General features: G+C 45.9%; 1 protein-coding gene across 2 annotated transcripts in view; it reads right to left on the reverse strand.

Annotated features, from left to right (window-relative positions):
* The window catches only part of FNIP2 (folliculin interacting protein 2), a 128335-nt gene that overhangs the window by 102741 nt on the left and 5435 nt on the right, over window positions 1-20159 (reverse strand). The window contains exon 1 of one of the 2 annotated variants that reach the window (XM_068278858.1): window positions 5914-6238. The exons of the other annotated variant lie outside the window; for it this stretch is intronic. Within the exon in view, the coding sequence (XP_068134959.1) occupies window positions 5914-5999 (86 nt within the window). The 5' untranslated portion in view covers window positions 6000-6238. Of the gene's footprint in view, window positions 1-5913; window positions 6239-20159 lie in introns of those variants that run through there. 2 annotated transcript variants of the gene reach the window in all.

Consider the following 20159-nt stretch of genomic DNA (forward strand, 5'->3'; position numbering starts at 1 on the left):
ACCCCCTTTCTTCCTATCTACAGAGAGCGACTTCTTAAAGGGAAGGTTCAGTGAGGGGATTAAAAAAATAAAAATAAATTTCCACTTACCTGGGGCTTCCTCCAGCCCGTGGCAGGCAGGAGGTGCCCTCGCCGCCGCTCCGCAGGCTCCCGGTGGTCTCCGGTGCCCGACCTGGCCAGGCCGGCGGCCAGGTCGGGCTCTTCTGCGCTCCATTTCCTGGCACTTCTGCGTCCCACGCCGGCGCGCTGACGTCATCGGACGTCCGCCGGGCTGTACTGCGCAGGCGCAGTAGTTCTGCGCATGCGCAGTACAGCCCGGCGGACGTCCGATGACGTCAGCGCGCCGGCGTGGGACGCAGAAGTGCCAGGAAATGGAGCGCAGAAGAGCCCGACCTGGCCAGGTCGGGTCCGGCACCGAAGACCACCGGGAGCCTGCGGAGTGGCGCCGAGGGCACCTCCTGCCTGCCACGGGCTGGAGGAAGCCCCAGGTAAGTGGAAATTTTATTTTTTTAATCCCCTCCCTGAACCTTCCCTTTAATCCTGAGTGAGGACAGGTCTAATCTCCTCACCTGCCTAATGAGTGGTTACCTAGGTGGTAACCCGTTTTTGTGAGTATTACCATCTCACTGTTTCATTTATCCAATCAATTTTGACATACTACACCATATTGGGCTCTCGATTTCTCTTCAACTTTAATGTTTATCAGTACATTACAGAAAATAATGAACTATCACAATATGCTATTTTTTTGAGAAATATGATGTGTACACAGGAATTTCTTATATATTACGAAATAACTTCTATGCTGTAAGTATAAAGCCTGATGTGTAGCCGTGTCACTAATAGAGATGGTCAATCAGATGGAAATAATTCTGCGTTGATTCCGATTTATGCAAATGTACGAATTCTCTTTGTTCATGAAATCAAATAATTTGATATATTAAAATTTGGTTTGGTGACTACGAATTAAATGGTACCTGAGAAGGATGAAAAGAAAAAAAGTGTTATACATACCTGGGGCTTCTTCCAGCCCCCTTCAGGCTAATCAGTCGCTCGCTGCCCATCTCCACCACATGGATCTTCTGCTATGAGTCCTGGTAATTCAGCCAGTCAGCGCAGTCTGGCCACATGCCGCTTCCACAGCCAGGAGCGTTCTGCACCTGCGCAACAATGATGCGCAGGTGTAGTACGCTCCCGGCGGCGGAGTGTGTGCATGCGCACTACACCAGACTGGCTCAAGTACCTGGACTCATAGCAGAAGATTCAGGTGGCGGAGGAGGACAGCGAGGGACTGATTAGCCTGAAGGGGCTGGAGGAAGCCCCAGGTATGTATAAAACTTTAATTTCATCTGTCTCAGGTTTACTTTGTTACACAGTAGTACTATACTCTACCTATGCACTCTCTACAGAGCTGCAGGGAATCCACTGAGAATGTTGTGCACATTGAACACAGAGGTGTTGTCTATCACCCATAAACCTGGTTCAGATTGTGCATGAAGAATGTGTAATGGAGGAAGCATCTCCTTATTCCCCTGCAGAGTACCTGCACATCTCTCTTACATGTACCCACAGTTACATTGCCTGGGGCCTGATAGATATTCTTTGTTCCGGCCTGTACCTTTTACAAGTACTCCTACCAAGGACTAGTTGTAGTCTATGACTAAAGGGAATAAATATGGCAGTCTTCATATCCTTCTCACTTCAGTTGTCTTTTAAAAATTTTAAGCGTTGGCAGTTAACCCTCCTGGCGGTATGAAAAATTCCGCCAGGAGGCAGCGCAGCAGTTTTTTTTTGGTTAAATCATGTAGCGAGCCTAGGGCTCGCTACATGATAGCCGCTGCTCAGCGGCATCCCCCCGCCCGCTTCGATCAGGAAATACCGTTCAAAGAACGGGATTTCCTGGAGGGCTTCCCCCGTCGCCATGGCGACGTCATTGGGAGTCCCGATCCACCCCTCGGCGCTGCCTGGCACTGATTGGCCAGGCAGCGCACGGGGTCTGGGGGGGGGGGGGGGGCGGTGCGCTGCCGCAGCTAGCAGATTGCTAGCTGCGTCCAGCAAAAAAAAATAAAAAAAAAAAATTAAGAAAATCGGCCGAGCAGGGCCTGAGAAAAACTACGTTCGGGGTTACCGCCAGGAAGGTTAAGAGACGAATTTCATATTACATACTTTCAATCAACAAGATTGTTATATGCAAATTAGAGGAGTCGGAGTCGAGGAGTCAGTGGAATCCTAAACTGAGGTGTCGGTGGATTTTTGTACCGACTCCACAGCCCTGTACAGCGCTGCCCATAATTATTCATACCCCTGGTAAAATTTGACTTAAAAGTTACGTTTATTCATCCAGCAAGTATTTTTTTGACGGGAAAGGACATAGGTGTCTCCCATAATATTATAAGATGATGTACGAGACACATTATTGTGGGAAAATAAAAAAAATTTCAGCTTTTTTTTTTTACATTTCAGCAAAAAGTGTCCAGTCCAATAATGCCTCTTGTACATCGTCTTATCTTTTGTGAGACACCTACGTCATTTCCTGTAAAAAAAAAAAAAAAGTTGAATAAAACTAACTTTTAGTTAAAATTTGCCAGGGGTATAAATAAATTATGGGCAGCACTGTATATACACAAAATGTTAGGGTGGACGCTACAGTGGAGCCTAGCAGCATCCATGCTTTCATATATTAGAGTTACTTATGCAAATTATAAACCCTACTAAACATGACAAGCTAAAATAACATATCGGGCAGATGAGTGAATGCAAATTGTGTATAGTAGCAAATAGGCAGGAAGAGTACCACTTTCATGAGCCAAAAGCGCACGGTGAACTGCTTTGCTTAGATAGGTGCACAGATACAGCCAACTGGTGATATACGAGCTACTGAATTTGAAATGTACAGTTCCGAAAGCCTCTTACCGATAATCCTCAGCCAAGAAAATCTTTCTGGCCATCTCAGCTGAATATCTGGTGTGTGTACAGCTGCCACATGACACTGTTTAGTGATCTGCCATGAGCACATTCTTTTCTTTTATTTCTCATTCTGCAAGACAACGCACGATCATTATCCATCTTCCTTGCCCCCATCTACACATCACTAGGGCTAAGTTCACAATGGTGCGTGGCGGTATAACCAGGGCTGTGGAGTCGGTGCAAAAATCCACCGACTCCGACTCCTCAGTTTAGGATTCCACCGACTCCAACACCTCTAATTTGCATATTACAATTTTGTTGATTAACAGTATGTAACGTGAAATTCGTCTCTTAACTGCCAACGCTTAGTAATTTTACAAGACAACTGAACTGAGAAGGATATGGAGACTACTATATTTATTCCCTTTAGACTAAAACTAGTCCTTGGTAAGAGTACTTGTAAAAAGGTACAGCCCGGAACAAAGAACATCTATCAGGCCCTAGGCAATGTAACTGTGGGTACATGTAAGAATGATGTGCAGGTACTATGTAGGGGAATGAGGAGATTCTTCCTCTATTACACATCTGAACATGGATCAGGCCCTAGGCAATGTGACTGTGGGTACATGTAAGAATGAGGTGCAGGTACTCTGCAGGGTAATGAGGAGATTCTTCCTCTATTACACATTCTTCATGCACAATCTGAACAAGGTTTATGGGTGATAGACAACACCTCTGTGTTCGATGTGCACAACATTCTCAGTGGATTCCCGGCAGCTCTGTGGGGAGAGCATATGTATAGTACTACTGTGTAACAAAGTAAACCTGAGACAGATGAAATTAAAGTTTTATACATACCTGGGGCTTCCCCCAGCCCCCTTCAGGCTAATCAGTCCCTCGCTGTCCTCCTCCACCACCTGAATCTTTTGCTATGAGTCCAGGTACTTGAGCCAGTCTGGTGTAGTGCGCATGCACACACTCCGCCGCCTGGAGCGTACTACACCTGCGCAGCAATATTGTGCAGGTGCAGAACGCTCCTGGCTGTGGAAGCGGCACGTAGCCAGACTGCTCTGACTGGCTGAATTACCTGGACTCATAGCAGAAGATCCAGGTGGTAGAGGTGGACAGCGAGGGACTGATTAGCCTGAAGGGGGCTGGAGGAAGCCCCAGGTATGTATAAAGCTTTTCTTTTAATTCGCCTCAGGAACCCTTTAATTCATAGTCACCAAACCAAATTTTAACATATCAAATTATTTGATTTCATGAGCAAAGAGTGCATACATTTGCATAAACCAGCATCAATGCAGAATTATTTCCATCTCATTGACCATCACTATTAGTGACACGGCTACACATCAGGCTTTATACTTACAGCATAGATGTTATTTAGTATATATAAGAGATTCCTGTGTACACATCATATATACTGTACAGTCACAATCAGATGTGTATATTTGAAGCAGCACAAGTAACTAATTTTGATTGGTTTATTTCATTTTTGTGGACTGAACACAGCTATTACTGTATATATACATTATTTTTAATGACTATTATCTGAGAAATAGAACATTTTATCATATTTTCTATTTTAATTACAGTTACAAATTCATTAGGAGTCGGTGCACTTTTTCCTGACTCCAGGCACCCAAAAATTGCTCCGACTCCACAGCCCTGGGTATAACGGACACTTTTAAAACAGCATTCTGCATTGCAACATACCACCCATAGTAATGCTAACAGTGCAGCGGGTACGATGCGGTCTAACAGCATGTTGCATGGTAACATGCTGGCTCCCCTCAACCATACTAGTGCCAGTTGTTCACGTTGGTCATTTACCTTATTTCCGCCTACACTGCTCCCAATTTACCGCAATACTTTAATTTACATGAATCAATATGACTACTCTGAGAATGTGCCTTGTTTAATTTTGGGTTTTAGTATAGGCTTTACATGAACCAGGGCAAGAGTGTAGATAGGTGGGGATACACTAACAGATGACAACCAGATAGATCCCTCTCTGATCCGAGAGGCAGATTTTTAATCTGTAGAGCCCCCGCCAGCAGAGTCCCAGGCCATACAGAGTGCTGGCAGCAGAGCACTCACCTGCCCACCCCTCCCGTGTCCTCTCTCCAACCCTGCTGGCCACCTGTGCCCTGTAACCTGGTGGCATGTGCATGGTAACGTAACATACAGGCCGGGTTCACACATAAGGTAGCGTGAAAGAGTAGCATTTTAGGATGGTGCTTTCATGAATTTTATATTGCGTTGCGTTTTGTGTTTGCTTTTTTTTAACGCAGATGCGTTTGTCATGCGTATTATGTTATAACACTACCAGCGTTTACGGAACGCATACTATACAAACGCAGCTTCTTCTGCGTCCCATAGACTGCGTGCACCCAGCCTCTGGTCATGGTGTACAGGAGCCACAGTGAGTATGGCGAGAGGGAGCATACTGGTGGACAGGTGAGTGTGTGCTCTGCTGCCAACACTCTGCAAGGCCCGAGAGGGGCACATTTTAAATGGGGGGGAGGGGGGGGGCAGGAGATCAGACTGGGTCCATCCTAAAAATCAAACACTGCTATCACCACACGCCTGACCGCCTCTTTCGTGCAAGATCTTCCACCCAGAGTTATCAATAATTTTATCCAATTTCAGACAAAAATAAATTTGAAATTACTATCAGGTAGCCATGTTTTGGCATCGATCTCTGACAGATTGGACCACTGTGAGCGAATCTGCCGGGTAAAATGGACACCTGTATGAGCAGAAGCATAGCCCTCAGTGACAGTAATAGTCAGCCAGTGACCTGAGATGGGGTGACATGGAGCATCTCATCACGTATGCATGCCCTGGAAGAATGAGGTGAGTATGCTGGAAGCAGAGCAGTGCAGATAACCATCTAGCAGTGCCACGTTAGAGGGTGGGATGCATTTCTCCTGCCGTCCACCCATCAATAGGGCAGAGTGAGGAGGAGGAGGGAAGGAGGACAGACTAATATGGTCATCACCTGAATGGAGCGGCTTCCTTGCTACCTCTGCTGGCTGTGCTGCTACAGCTGCTCCTCTTGCTGAAGAGCTTGTGCAGGAGAGCCATGACGGCGGTGCTGCTGCTGCCACATCACTCCTTAGCACGGCCTCCTGTGTAACGTGTGAGGATGCGAAGGCAAGCATCGCCCGCTCCCTGCCGCCATGGTGCTGCCGGAGAAGCCCTCTGTGCCTGCATGTAGCCGCGGCTCATGTGACTGGCTACTGGAGGAGGACTTGTCTATGGAAAGACAGGAGAGGGCGGAGCTCGGTAGCTTCTTCCCCACTCATTCCTGGGCTTCCCTTCCCCCCAATCCACGTGCAGAGGATGCTAGCCGCGTGACGTCATCCCTGGCGTGACGTAAACCGAGGAATCTCCTGCCTGCCAGGTCTGGCGAGTATTCCTGGCAAAATGAGGTATCCGACATGCGACTGTGTGTCATGCTCAGCAACAGCCAGTCACACACTAAGGGTTCATTATTATTATTTGTTGTCAAGACAGCTTCACTTCCATGTAAAAACAAAGAGAAAGAATGAGTAACAAGTGACCTTTACATTTCTGAATATTGATCCTCAGCAACATTAACACTAAACCTAACGTCCTACCTAATAAGAGACAAGTGTCCCTGCATACACTGTCTCTGTGTCCCTGGGTCCGTACTTTTTGGGAACTGCGCATGTGTGCAGCACTGACCATTGGGACAGGAGGACAGGGCTAGATAGCTAGGCGATTGTGTGTGCGGGCAGATGGGTGCGAGCGCATGCGCACTGGCATGCGGCGGGAGACAGAACTAAAGCTTGTTTTTAAACGGGCTAAGGTCTACTAGTAATATATAGCTCCCGAGTATGCCCGTTTTGAAGGATATATCGAGATATCAAATTCCGTTATTGCCACACACCCAATCGAGCCCTTGTGACAGGCATTTTTCAGCATTCTCGATCAATCCTTTCGACCGATTTCAACTGAGAATGGATCGAAAGATCGATTGGGGGGCCATATTGTGCTATCAATTCTTCTCCGGTCCAATAAATATATAATTGAAAGGTCGATCAGCTCGAAAAATCAAATGATGTATGGGCACCCTTATATGAACGATAGATGAAACTCAATTGAGGTGGCCGAAAATGGCTGCAGCTGAGAATCCAGTGTGTATACAGCAGCACTCGACCGGCTATCGATCAACCTGGTGGACCAATTCAGCTGAGCGATGGCCAAAGGCATTATTCTCCTTCAGGGCAGTTTCTAGGCTAAATTGCACCCAGGACAAGGGTGTAAAAATTGGGCAAACCTACTGGGCCCCACTCATGCCAAATCAAAATCTGCAGAAAAAAAGCTATTAACTTTTAGCAACTTCAAAGGAATTATCTCGTTTGAGATAGTGCACTGCTTTCGTTCTCAGCCAGCAGAATGTGTGCTGTAAATTCTTGGAATGCTTTGATGTCTCTGTGCAAACAGAGGATATAGAAACTGAAAGCAGAAGTCCTCTACTATTGTCTCACACTGCCCCCTAGTGACAAGTGCCCATAAATACACATTACAGCAGTACTAATTAGTAGCAAGATAAAAAAAAATGTGCTAAAATAAATTGGCCTGGAGCACTTGCAAGCCTATAATAAATTGGCTGCTAATGGGTTAAAGGCCTGAACAAATATTCTCTCTAAGTGGCAAATACGCCCCTCCACTTCAAACTTATTCACTAATAGATTTTAGAGCGCTCCATCAGAGGGTATCACCTCTCATGCAAATATTGTATACTCGGATAAGAGCTGAACAAAAGTGTATATACGTCCACAGTTTTTAGAATCCAGTCTAGAACCAATATATCCACTTAAAGAGACTCTGTAACATTCAAAAGATCCCCTGGGGGGTACTCACCTCGGGTGGGGGAAGCCTCCGGATCCTAATGAGGCTTCCCACGCCGTCCTCTGTCCCACGGGGGTCTCGCCGCAGCCCTCCGAACAGCCGGCGACTGTGCCGACTGTCATTTCAATATTTACCTTTGCTGGCTCCAGCGGGGGCGCTGTGGCGGCTTTCCATTCCGAAGTACACGGAAATACCCGATCTCATTTGGGTCCGCTCTACTGCGCAGGCGCAGGAAAATTGCGCCTGCGCAGTAGAGCGGACCCGACGGCGATCGGGTATTTCCGTATAGTTCGGAGCCGACAGCCGTCAGAGCGCCTGCGCAGGAGCCAGGAAGGTAAATATTGACGTCACCGCTGCCCGGACTCCACGGAGGGCTGCAGCGAGACCCCTGACGGATGGAGGACGGCGTGGGAAGCCTCATTAGGATCCGGAGGCTTCCCCCACCCGAGGTGAGTACCCCCCAGGGGATCTTTTCATGTTACAGTTCCTCTTTAAACCAATATATCCAATTAAAATCACTGTCTTCGCCGCATCACAACTCAGGGGCTCAATAGGACCGATCCTCCAGTATCAATCACCTCAAACATAAAGAGAAGACTAGATACATAGGGGTGAAGTCCTGCTAGATTTTATATATATATATATATATATATATATATATATATATATATATATATATATATATATATATATATATATATATATACATATACAGTGGGTTGCAAAAGTATTCGGCCCCCTTGAAGTTTTCCACATTTTGTCACATTACTGCCACAAACATGCATCAATTTTATTGGAATTCCACGTGAAAGACCAATACAAAGTGGTGTACATGTGAGAAGTGGAGCGAAAATCATACATGATTCCAAACTATTTTTACAAATAAATACCTGCAAAGTGGGGTGTGCGTAATTATTCGGCCCCCTGAGTCAATACTTTGTAGAACCACCTTTTGCTGCAATTACAGCTGCCAGTCTTTTAGGGTATGTCTCTACCAGCTTTGCACATCTAGAGACTGAAATCCTTGCCCATTCTTCTTTGCAAAACAGCTCCAGCTCAGTCAGATTAGATGGACAGCGTTTGTGAACAGCAGTTTTCAGATCTTGCCACAGATTCTCGATTGGATTTAGATCTGGACTTTGACTGGGCCATTCTAACACATAGATATGTTTTGTTTTAAACCGATCCATTGTTGCCCTGGCTTTATGTTTAGGGTCATTGTCCTGCTGGAAGGTGAACCTCCGCCCCAGTCTCAAGTCTTTTGCAGTCTCCAAGAGGTTTTCTTCCAAGTTTGCCCTGTATTTGGCTCCATCCATCTTCCCATCAAATCTGACCAGCTTCCCTGCCCCTGCTGAAGAGATGCACCCCCCGAGCATGATGCTGCCACCACCATATTTCACAGTGGGGATGGTGTGTTCAGAGTGATGTGCAGTGCTAGTTTTCTGCCACACATAGCGTTTTGCATTTTGGCCAAAAAGTTCCATTTTGGTCTCATCTGACCAGAGCACCTTTTTCCACATGGTTGCTGTGTCCCCCACATGGCTTGTGGCAAACTGCAAACGGGACTTCTTATGCTTTCTGTTAACAATGCCTTTCTTCTTGCCACTCTTCCATAAAGGCCAACTTTGTACAGTGCATGGCTAATAGTTGTCCTATGGACAGAGTCTCCCACCTGAGCTGCAGATCTCTGCAGCTCGTCCAGAGTCGACATGGGCCTCTTGACTGCATTTCTGATCAGCGCTCTCCTTGTTCGGCCTGTGAGTTTAGGTGATTGGCCTTGTTTTGGTAGGTGTACAGTTGTGCCATACTCCTTCCATTTCTGAATGATCGCTTGAACAGTGCTCCGTGGGATGTTCAAGGCTTTGGAAATCTTTTTGTAGCCTAAGCCTGCTTTAAATTTCTCAATAACTTGATCCCTGACCTGTCTTGTGTGTTCTTTGGACTTCACGATGTTGTTGCTCCCAATATTCTCTTAGACAACCTCTGAGGCCCTCACAGAGCAGCTGTATTTGTACTGACATTAGATTACACACAGGTGCACTCTATTTAGTCATTAGCACTCATCAGGCAATGTCTATAGGCAACTGACTGCAATCAGATCAAAGGGGGCCGAATAATTATGCATACACCACTTTGCAGTTATTTATTTGCACTACCATTAGTCATTTCCACTACCGCGATTCGTTTTTGCCGGGAATGCGAACGCGCGGCGGAGCGATAATTGCCGCGATTTTGCTATGCAGTGCATAGCATAGCAAAATCGCGGCCGCGAACGTCGGGGAATCGCCGGTAATTGCGATTCAGCAATCGCTAGCGTTCAGCGTGAACGCTAGCGATTGCTAGTGGAAAAGGGCCCTTAGGGCCTATTTCCACTACACGCAGAATTGATGCAGAATGGATGCAGAAAAACTGACTACAATGAATGCCTATGGGAAAATCTGAATCAGAAAAATCACGTTTAGTGGAAATAGGCCCATAGGCTTTCATTGGAGTCAGTTTTTCTGCATCCATTCTGCATCCAATATGCGTGTAGTGGAAATAGGCCCTCAGGCCTGGAACCCACTGAAATCCGCAAACGCAAAACGCAACCGCTAGCGTTTTGTCTGAGCGGTTTGCAAGCAGATTCATGCGCGTTTTCGGTCGCGTTTTGAAACAGTGTATTTTTTTGCTCAGCGGTTGTGTAGCGTTTTGCGTTTCGCGTTTTTATCCTGATTGGTCCTGTGAATCATTTTTAATTGTGTTACAGTGTGCTGAACCGCAAAACGCTAGAAAAAACGCTCAGTTTCGTTTTTGCTGAGCGTTTCTGCTAGCGTTTCAATACTTTACTTTGAAGCGCTAACGCTCCCAAAATGCTGCAGGTCCTGCGTTTGCGTTTCTGGGAAACGCAAACGCTCCTGTGGAAGTTTCCCCATCCATTAACATCAGCTGAGCGTTTTGGCAAAACGCTAGCGTATCGCAGGGCTGCCAAAATGCTCAAAAAACGCTCTTGTGGGTTCCAGCCCTCAGAGAGATTTATAGCAGCCCCTTCTAAGCTAAATCTTAACCCCTTGCTGGCTCATTTTAAAGGCAGAAGTAGTCTAGTATGAGATAGACAACTTCTCTATAATTATAATTGCAAATGTACTGTTGTATACTTTTGTATTGTTACATTCTGTTTTGTATACCAAAAGTAATAACATACACTAAAAATTAAAATATATATATATTTGTACCGTGTTGGCAAACAGTAAAAAAACACCTGTGAAAGAATCAGTACAATAAATACTATAAAATAGATGCAACAGATCTGTGATTACAGAAGAGCAGAGAAGGAGATGAACGCCGCTCTGCTACTTCATGCCTGGTACACACCATGCAATTTGCCATCAGATAGATGGGTTCAAATTGATTATTTCTGACAGGTCTAATCTGATTTCTGATCATTTTTCTAATCGACTTTGTATAAGTGATCGGAAAATCGATTCAACCCATCTATCTGGTGCGTACCAGGCATTAGGGACTCACTGCTCTAACAGGAAAAACAATCATTCATCATTTTTCAGAGAGAAAACATTCATAGGTATCCTGCAAACAAGTGATAGTTAAGGCTCATACACATATCAGACTATAGTCTTTGGAAAAAGAAAGATCACAGTCCAATCTTACCACCCTTCATGTAGTATGAGAGCCATACCTACACAGTCTATACTATGGAGCTGAACTCCCCATCAGACAGAAATCTTTGCAAGATGCTGCACACACAGATGCTGTACAGACACAAAAGATCAGTATCTGCAAAAGATCTGTTCCTGCCAAAGATCCGTTCCTGCAAATTGCATTCATAGTCTATGCGATCTGCAGATCATCATACACACCTTGTTTAACTGACATTCATCTGCAGATCAGACAATCATCTGCAGATCTGAAAATCCATCCTGGTGGATCGGATCTGCAGATGAATGTCTGTTAAACAAGGTGTGTATGATGATCTGCAGATATCATAGACTATGAATGCATTTTGCAGGAATAGATCTTTTGCAGATACTGATCTTTTGAATGTGTACAGCATCTTTGTGTGCAGCATCTTGCAAAGATTTCTGTCTGATGGGGAGTTCAGCTCCATAGGATAGACTGTGTAGGTATGGCTCTCCTACTACATGGAAGGGGGTAAAATTGGTCTGTGATCTTTCATTTTCCTAAAGGCTCATACACACATCAGACCACAGTCTTTGGAAAATCACAGACCAATTTTACCCCCTTCCATGGAGTATGAGAGCCATACCTACACAGTCTATTCTATGTGGAGCTGAACTCCCCATCGGATAAAAATCTTTGCAAGATGCTGAACACGTTCAAAAGATCAATATCTGCAAAAGATCTGTTCCTGCAAAAGATCCGTTCCTGCAAAATGCATTCATAGTCTATGATATCTGCAGATCCTCATACACACCTTGTTTAACAGACAATTATCTGCAGATCAGACAATCATCTGCAGATCTGAAGATCCATCCTGGTGGATCTGATCTGCAGATGAATGTTTGTTAAACAAGGTGTGTATGAGGATCTGTAGATATCATAGACTATGAATGCATTTTGCAGAAAAGGATCTTTTGCAGGAACAGATCTTTGCAGATACTGATCTGTTGCATGTGTACAGCATCTTTGTGTGCAGCATCTTGCAAAGATTTCTATCTGATGGGGAGTTCAGCTCAATAGAATAGACTTTGTAGGTATGGCCCTCATACTACATGGAAGTGGGTAAAATTGGTCTGTGTTCCTTCATTTTCCAAAGACTATGGTCTGATGTGTGTATGCACCCTGAGTGTGTGTGTGTGTGGGGGGGGGGGGGGGGGGGGGGAGGGGGGGTTGGTGGTACCGGGCCTAGGGCACTGGGAAGTCCAAATCCAGCCCTGGGCCCCATACACTTCTCACCACTGTGATGCCCTACTGGGAGCCCTGCCCCCAGTGCACCATGTGCCCATCTATCATTGGTGCCAGTGGGTTTAGATTAAGCATGTGTTTATTTCTCCTGATCTTTGGAATGACAGTATACTGAACGGTCCATTTACTAGTCACCTGGAATACTTCTGTCCAAAGCAGATGTATATAAATGTGTTACATTGGGACACTGTGTGTTTATTTACCCATCATTCTCTACTCATGTTTCTAGCTGTATGTTAAATCTAATGTGAACCTTAAAGGATACATCCAGGCAATGTAAAAATTAAAAAATCCACTTACCTGGGGCTTCCTCCAGCCCCTGTCAGCCTTCCCCTGCCCTCGCCGCTGCTCCGCTCATCGCCGATGGCCCGGGGTCCCCTCCATCTGTGCAAACGGCACTAAGAGTCCCACTGACATCATCCCGACTGTACTGTGCAGGCACAGTAGTTCTGTGCCTGCGCTGCACAGTCCAGATTATGTCAGCCCGACCAGTGAGCCACACGCTGGAGCGCAGAAGAAGCCGGCATGGAAGCCGACCTAGTGAGGTTGGCTTCTCCACCGGAGGGGACCGGGAGCCACCAGAGCTGCGGCAAGGGCACAAGACGGATGAAGGGGGCTGGAAGAAGCCCCAGGTAAGTTAATTTTTTATTTTTAAAGTCCTTGGACCTTCCCTTTAAATAAAAAAAAACAAAAAACAACCAGATACTTATCTAAAGAGCGGGAAGGCTCTGGGTCCTATAGAGCCTTCCAGCTCCTCTCCCGGTTCCCTCATTTAAGCGCTGGCTCCCCCGTTTGAATCCTCCTCGCGGGAGGCTTCGGAAGTCTTCGAAAGCCCGAGTGCAGGCTCAGTAGGGAAAGGAAAGAGGGGAATATACTGTGTTACCTTGCTTTGTTTGTATTGAATTACTCTGTGGAATAATGTGTGTCCTATCTCTTTTTATTAGTCCTTTATGCCAAACCCAATTCCGGGCACGGAAGTCATGCTTGGCGAATGAAATGATTCTGATTCTCATCCTCTGCTATCTCTATCTTTTTTGCCCCACGTCTTGCCTCCTGTGTGCTGCCTCGCTCGTTTGTGCTGCTCGCTTCACGCACCATCACGCCTGCCTGGGCCCGGCTCATCTCCACCACACATTCTGCTCTCACTTGCAGGGACGGATCTAGACCAAGTTGCGCCTGGGGCAAGGTCAGGTTTTTGCGCCTAAAGGTCAGGTTTTGGCGCCTAAACTGCCATTCATTTTGCCGCCTTTTTAAGAATTCAACAAACTGCGCCTGGGGCGAAAGATCCGCCTGCCCCCCCCCTAGATCCGTCCCTGCTCACTTGCTGCCTTTTTTTCAAACTGGATGATGGGTACTTAAAGAGAATCTGTATTGTTAAAATCACACAAAAGTAAACATACCAGTGCGTTAGGGGACATCTCCTATTACCCTCTGTCACAATTTCGCAGCTCCCCGAAGCATTAAAAGTGGTTAAAAACAGTTTTAAAAAGTTTGTTTATAAACAAACAAAATGGCCACCAAAACAGGAAGTAGGTTGATGTACAGTATGTCCACACATAGAAAATACATCCATACACAAGCAGGCTGTATACAGCCTTCCTTTTGAATCTCAAGAGATCATTTGTGTACTTCTTTCCCCCTTCATCTCTCATGCACTGAAGTTTCAGGGCTTGTTTCCACTGTTGCGATGCGATTTTGCCGGCATTCCGACGCTTGTAAAAACGCATGCGGATGCGTTTCCGCACGCGTTTTTACCCGCGATTTCGCGTGCGATTTCGCATGGCAGGGTGCCATGCGAAATTAACCATGACACTGCCAGGGCAAAATAAAATTGAAAAAGGTGCGAAATCGCACGCGAAATCGCGGGTAAAAGCGCATGTAACAAACGCATGCGTTTTTACTATTAAATACATTAGCGGCGATTCGCATGCATTCCACTCGCAGGCGAATTCGTTGGCTCTTTTGTGCGTTTTTTTACCGCTGAAAAAAACGCACCTCAACAACGCTACAGTGGAAACAGGCCCATCCACTTGCATTACATGTGCGAATCTGCATGCGTTGGACGCATGCAGATTCGCGATAGTGGAAACGAGCCCTCAGGCTGCTCTTTTCTTCCTGCAAACAGCTTTGCCCTTGTCTGTAATTCCTCACTATGTGAAAGCCCAGCCAGCTCAGAGGACGATTTATCCAGCTTGTAAAAGATAAGAGAGAAGAGAGAAGCTGCTCTAATCTAAATAACACACAGGCAGTGTGCATAGAGGGGCCTGGAAGGGGGAGTTCATAGCAGAACCACAACACTGAAGAACTTGGCAGCCTTCCAGACACAGGCTGACAAGTCTGACAAGAGAGAGATAAGTTGATTTATTACAGAGACTGTGATAGTACAAAGTGCTGCAGTAAGCCAGAACACATTAGAATAGCTTTTGGAACTTGTAGGATGATAAAAAACAGGATGCAATTTTTGTTACGGAGTCTCTTTAACTAGTTCCCCGCCCGCGTACAGTATATCTACGCTCCTTTGGACTTCACTTCCCCGCCCGGAGCGTAGATATACGCAACCCCCGCCGCTGTCCGCGCTCCTGCTCGCACTCCCGCTGGTAATCACGCCGCTGCCCGCTCGCCCGGACAGGGGCGTAGGAATAGGCCCTGCAGCCCCTGCGCCCGCGGGGGGGCCCGGCCCCCCCCCCTGGGGCCCGCTTGGGGCCGTTTTGTGGGTGCTGGAGGGGTGGCAGCATGAGGGGAAAGCCTTGCCCACAGTCGGCGGGGAGAGGGGTAGTTCCCCCCTCTCCCTCACCTCGGGGCTCTCCCCTCTGTGCTCCCCTCCAGCTCGTAAGTGTCTGTGGGGCTGTGGTGGGCAGCGAGCGGCGGGCAGATACATACCTGCTTCCGTGCGTTCCATCGCCGACTTCTCCCTCTAGCGGCTGACGTCACTTCCGGAAGTGACGTCAGCCGCTAGAGGGAGAAGTCTCCGATGGAACGCACGGAAGCAGGTATGTATCTGCCCGCCGCTCGCTGCCCACCACAGCCCCACACACTTACGAGCTGGAGGGGAGCACAGAGGGGAGAGCCCCGAGGTGAGGGAGAGGGGGGAACTACCCCTCTCCCCGCCGACTGTGGGCAAGGCTTTCCCCTCATGCTGCCACCCCTCCAGCACCCACAAAACTCCGAGCGGGCCCCAGGGGGGGGGGGCCGCTCTGAAAATCTGCAGGGGGGGCCCGGTGGGGCCTAGTTACGCCCCTGTGCCCGGAGATCAATGAACGGGAAAATACATTCCCGTTCGTTGATCTCTGCCCCCAGCAATGATCGGCTGCTTTCCGCTGAGCAGCGCGATCATTGTAAAAGAAAAAAAAAATCCCAGCCTCTTTATACTTCCTCCGAGCGTCCGGAAGGACGCTTGGAGGTCGCATTACTGTTGCCATCTTGTGGCCAAATAGTAAAACTACACCCTACACTATTTTTCACATACACATACATTACTTATACAAAAAAAAATTAACTCATTACCTCCCACACTCCCCATTTTTTTTTTGTAATTAAAAAAAAATAAAAAATTTACAATTAAAAAAAATACATAAATAGTTACCTTAGGGACTGAACTTTTTAAATATTTATGTCAGGAGGGTACAACACTGTTACTTTATAAACTATGGGCTTGTAATTAGGGATGGACGCAAAACTGAAAAAATGCACCTTTATTTCCAAATAAAATATTGGCGCCAAACATTGTGATAGGGACATAATTTAAATGGTTTTATAACCGGGACAAAAGGGCAAATACATTTCATGGATTTTAATGACAGTAGCATGACTTATTTAAAAACTATAATGGCGGAAAACTGAAAAATAATGTTTTTTTTCCCAAATGTTTTCCTATTTTCCCATTAAAACACATTTAGAATAAAATAATTCTTGGCATAATGTCCCACCTAAAGAAAGCCTAATTGGTGGCGAAAAAAACAAGATATAGTTCATTTCATTGTGATAAGTAATGATAAAGTTATAGGGGAATGAATGTAAGGAGCGCTGAAAGGAGAAAATTGCTCGGATGCTGAAGGGGTAAAACCCCTCAGTTGGGAAGTGGTTAAGCTGCCCAAAAGGAGAGCTTACTGATACGGCACAGATTAGATCAACCTGCTGATTGCATCAATAGAGGGGTGGCACTATTTTGTCCCACGAAAAAGGGGGCAGAAATGGCAAAAATTGAGCACAACCCCTGGAGGGGTCTCATAGAACCCTAGGGGTCTGCGGAACCACTGTTGAGAAAGGTTGTAATTAAAGAAAACAAGTAGAAAAGCAGAAGAATAAAGTGCTAGAAGAAGATGAAATCAGAAGACAGAAGTGAGGAGAAAAGTATACAGAAGAAAAAAGGATACAGATGAAAACACACATTAAAGTAAGCCTTAAAGGACAACGGAAGTGAGAAGACTATTGAAGCTGCCATGTTTATTTCCTTTTAAACAATACCAGTTGCCTGGGAGCCATGCTGGTCTGTTTGGCTGCAGAATTGTGTGAATAACACCAGAAAAAAGCATGCAGCTAATCTTATCCGAGCTGACAATAATGTCAGAAACACCTGATCTGCTGCATGCTTGTTCAGGGTCTATAGCTGAAAGTATTAGAGGCAGAGGGTCAGCAGGGCTGCCAGGCAACTGGTATTGCTTAAAAGGAAATAAACCCAGCAGTCTCCATATATCTCTTCACAGCGGGGGAAGTTAAACTGTGATCCCTATTAAAGTGGTGGCACTACCCCCAGGAGTGCAGCACGGGGTGCTGGATATAGCTTGTTACAGACAATGCTGGGCACTATGTGCGTGTTGTGATCTTTTTTACAGGGTCTGAGCAAGCGCAGTGATTTACTGGATTCATATATCTCTTTCTTCAGCTGTCCTTTAAAGAAAAGTATATACTTACCTGGGGCTTCCTCCAACCCCTCCAGGCTGATTGCTCCCTCGCCGTCCTCCTCCGCCGCCTGGATAGTCTGCTATTGGTTCTGAAAAGTTCTCCAGTCTGGGGCAATCTGCACATGCTCGGACTGCGCCTGCGCCTACTGGAGGACTTTCCGGGGCCAAATACAGATGATCCAGGCGGCGATGGAGGAGGGAGAGGGAGTGATTAGCCTGGAGCGGACTGGTGGAAGCCCCAGGTATGTATATATTTTTTATTTTCCCATCTCTGGTACACTTTAACCATAAAACTTTTTATACAGGTATACAGATGTTTAGCTTAGCCTACTTGAAAGTCATCCGCATAAGTAGCTGATAGAAGATTTAGCCACTTCCTTTTTACATTAGTCCCATCCTTCTCAAATGAAATAACTGCTATTTCCCTTCAATAAACTCTTTAGTGACAATGACAACAGAAAGAATTCATATGACTTGCAGCAAAAAAATTACATAAGGGATTGAAGCAAAAATGAGGAAAAAGAACAGAGGTGCCAGAAGGATAAAAACAGGCTTTAAAATTGTTAAAAATGCTTGGGAGGCAGTGGGGGACTTACCTCCTGTAAGCAGACACTAGAAACTGTCAATTAATGAAACAAATAATTTATTGGCATACTCCGCAATAGGTTGTAACGCGTTTCGCAGGCAATCTACTGCTTCCTCAGGCAATTAAGAATAGGGGAGCATACAACACTATAGGTCCAAAGATACGCCAGGCGCCTGGCGTATCTTTGGACCCATTTCTTTTACAGAAGCAAAATGAATCATACTGCGATAAGCAACTGTGCTTTAAGATGCATATATCATCACATTTTATTACATATGCAACTGAGGGCTGGAACCCACTAAAACGATTTTCTGAGCATTCAGGGAGCGATTCAAACCGCTAGCGATTTCCCTAAATGCTCAGCTAATGTTAATGGATGGGCCAAATTCCACTGGAGCGATTGCGATTACCAAATCGCAAAACTCAGGACATGCAGCATTTTTGAGCGTTAGCGATTAGCGTTTCTGCAATGTAAAGTATATAAACGCTGGCAAAATCGCTCGTCAAAACCTACACAGAGCGATTTTGCAAGCGTTTTTTACATTACTGCACACTGTAACAAAATGAAAATTAATTGAAAGGACTGATCAGAATTAAAAACGCTACTCGCTAATCGCTACACAACCGCTGGCAAATTAATTACACAAAATCGCTCCCGAAAACGCTCATGAAATCGCTTACAAACCGCTCATACAAAACGCTAGTGATTGCGATTAGCAATAGCGTTTTGTAGTGGGTTCCAGGCCTGAGTAAAGGTTTGCTTTAAAAAAAAGATGGAGCGAAATCTGAACAGATATCTTTAGCTTTATAAGCACTTCAGTTTAGCTTAAAGGGAAGGTTCAAGCAAAATAAAAAAATGAGTTTCACTTACCTGGGGCTTCTACCAGCCCCATGCAGCCATCCTGTGCCCTTGTAGTCACTCACTGCTGCTCCAGTCCCCCGCTGGCAGCTTGCCGACCTCGGAGGTCGGCGGGACGCATTGCGTACATTTTTACGCATTCCCGCTAATGCAGGAACATTAACACCTACATTTTTACGCATTACTGGTTTAATGCGTACAATTTTACGCATTGAACCAGTAATGCGTAAAAATGTATGTGTTAATGTTCCTGCATTAGCGGGAATGCGTAAAAATGTACGCAATGCGTCCCGCCGACCTCCGAGGTCGGCAAGCTGCCAGCGGGGGACTGGAGCAGCAGTGAGTGACTACGAGGGCACAGGATGGCTGCATGGGGCTGGTAGAAGCCCCAGGTAAGTGAAACTCATTTTTTTATTTTGCTTGGACCTTCCCTTTGGGCACCTGAACTGAGAGGGATATGGTGGCTGCAATATATAGTTCCTTTTGAACAATACCAGTTGCCTAGCAGTCTATCTCAGCCTATGCATGCATCCAGTTACACTTCAATCAGAAACTGTATGCTTGTTCAGGGTCCATGACTAAATGTATTAGAAGCAGAGGCTCAGCAGAACAGCCAGGCAATCGGCATTGTTTCAAATGAACTAAATATGGCAGCCTCCATCTCCCTCTCAGTGCAGGTGTGCTTTAAACCTATCAGAGCAGATGTGATAAATGAATAAAAAATGTTGGTTCACTTGAACAGAAATGCAAAGAATCTGGTATACCACCAATGCTTATCTTCAAGACAAGACACAGAACATTTACATTGCGCTTTTCTCCTGGCGGACTCAAAGAGCCAGAGCTGCAGCCACCAGGGCACGCTCAGTTGGCAGCAGCAGTGTTAGGGAGCCTTGCCCGAGGTCTCCTTACTGAATAGGCGCTGGCTTACTGAACAGGAAGAGCCGAGATTCAAACCCAGGTTTCCTGTTTCACAGGCAGGAGGCTATCCATCTACTGTCAAATCCCTGTTATAACAGTTTGACATAAAAGTGCAGGAAATCTTGTTTCACAAATCTCACTTCTTGATGTGTAATAAAATGTGCTTCCTTAAAGGGAAGGTT

Source organism: Hyperolius riggenbachi, chromosome 1, assembly GCF_040937935.1.
Source record: "Hyperolius riggenbachi isolate aHypRig1 chromosome 1, aHypRig1.pri, whole genome shotgun sequence".
Classification (NCBI taxonomy): Eukaryota; Metazoa; Chordata; class Amphibia; order Anura; family Hyperoliidae; genus Hyperolius; species Hyperolius riggenbachi.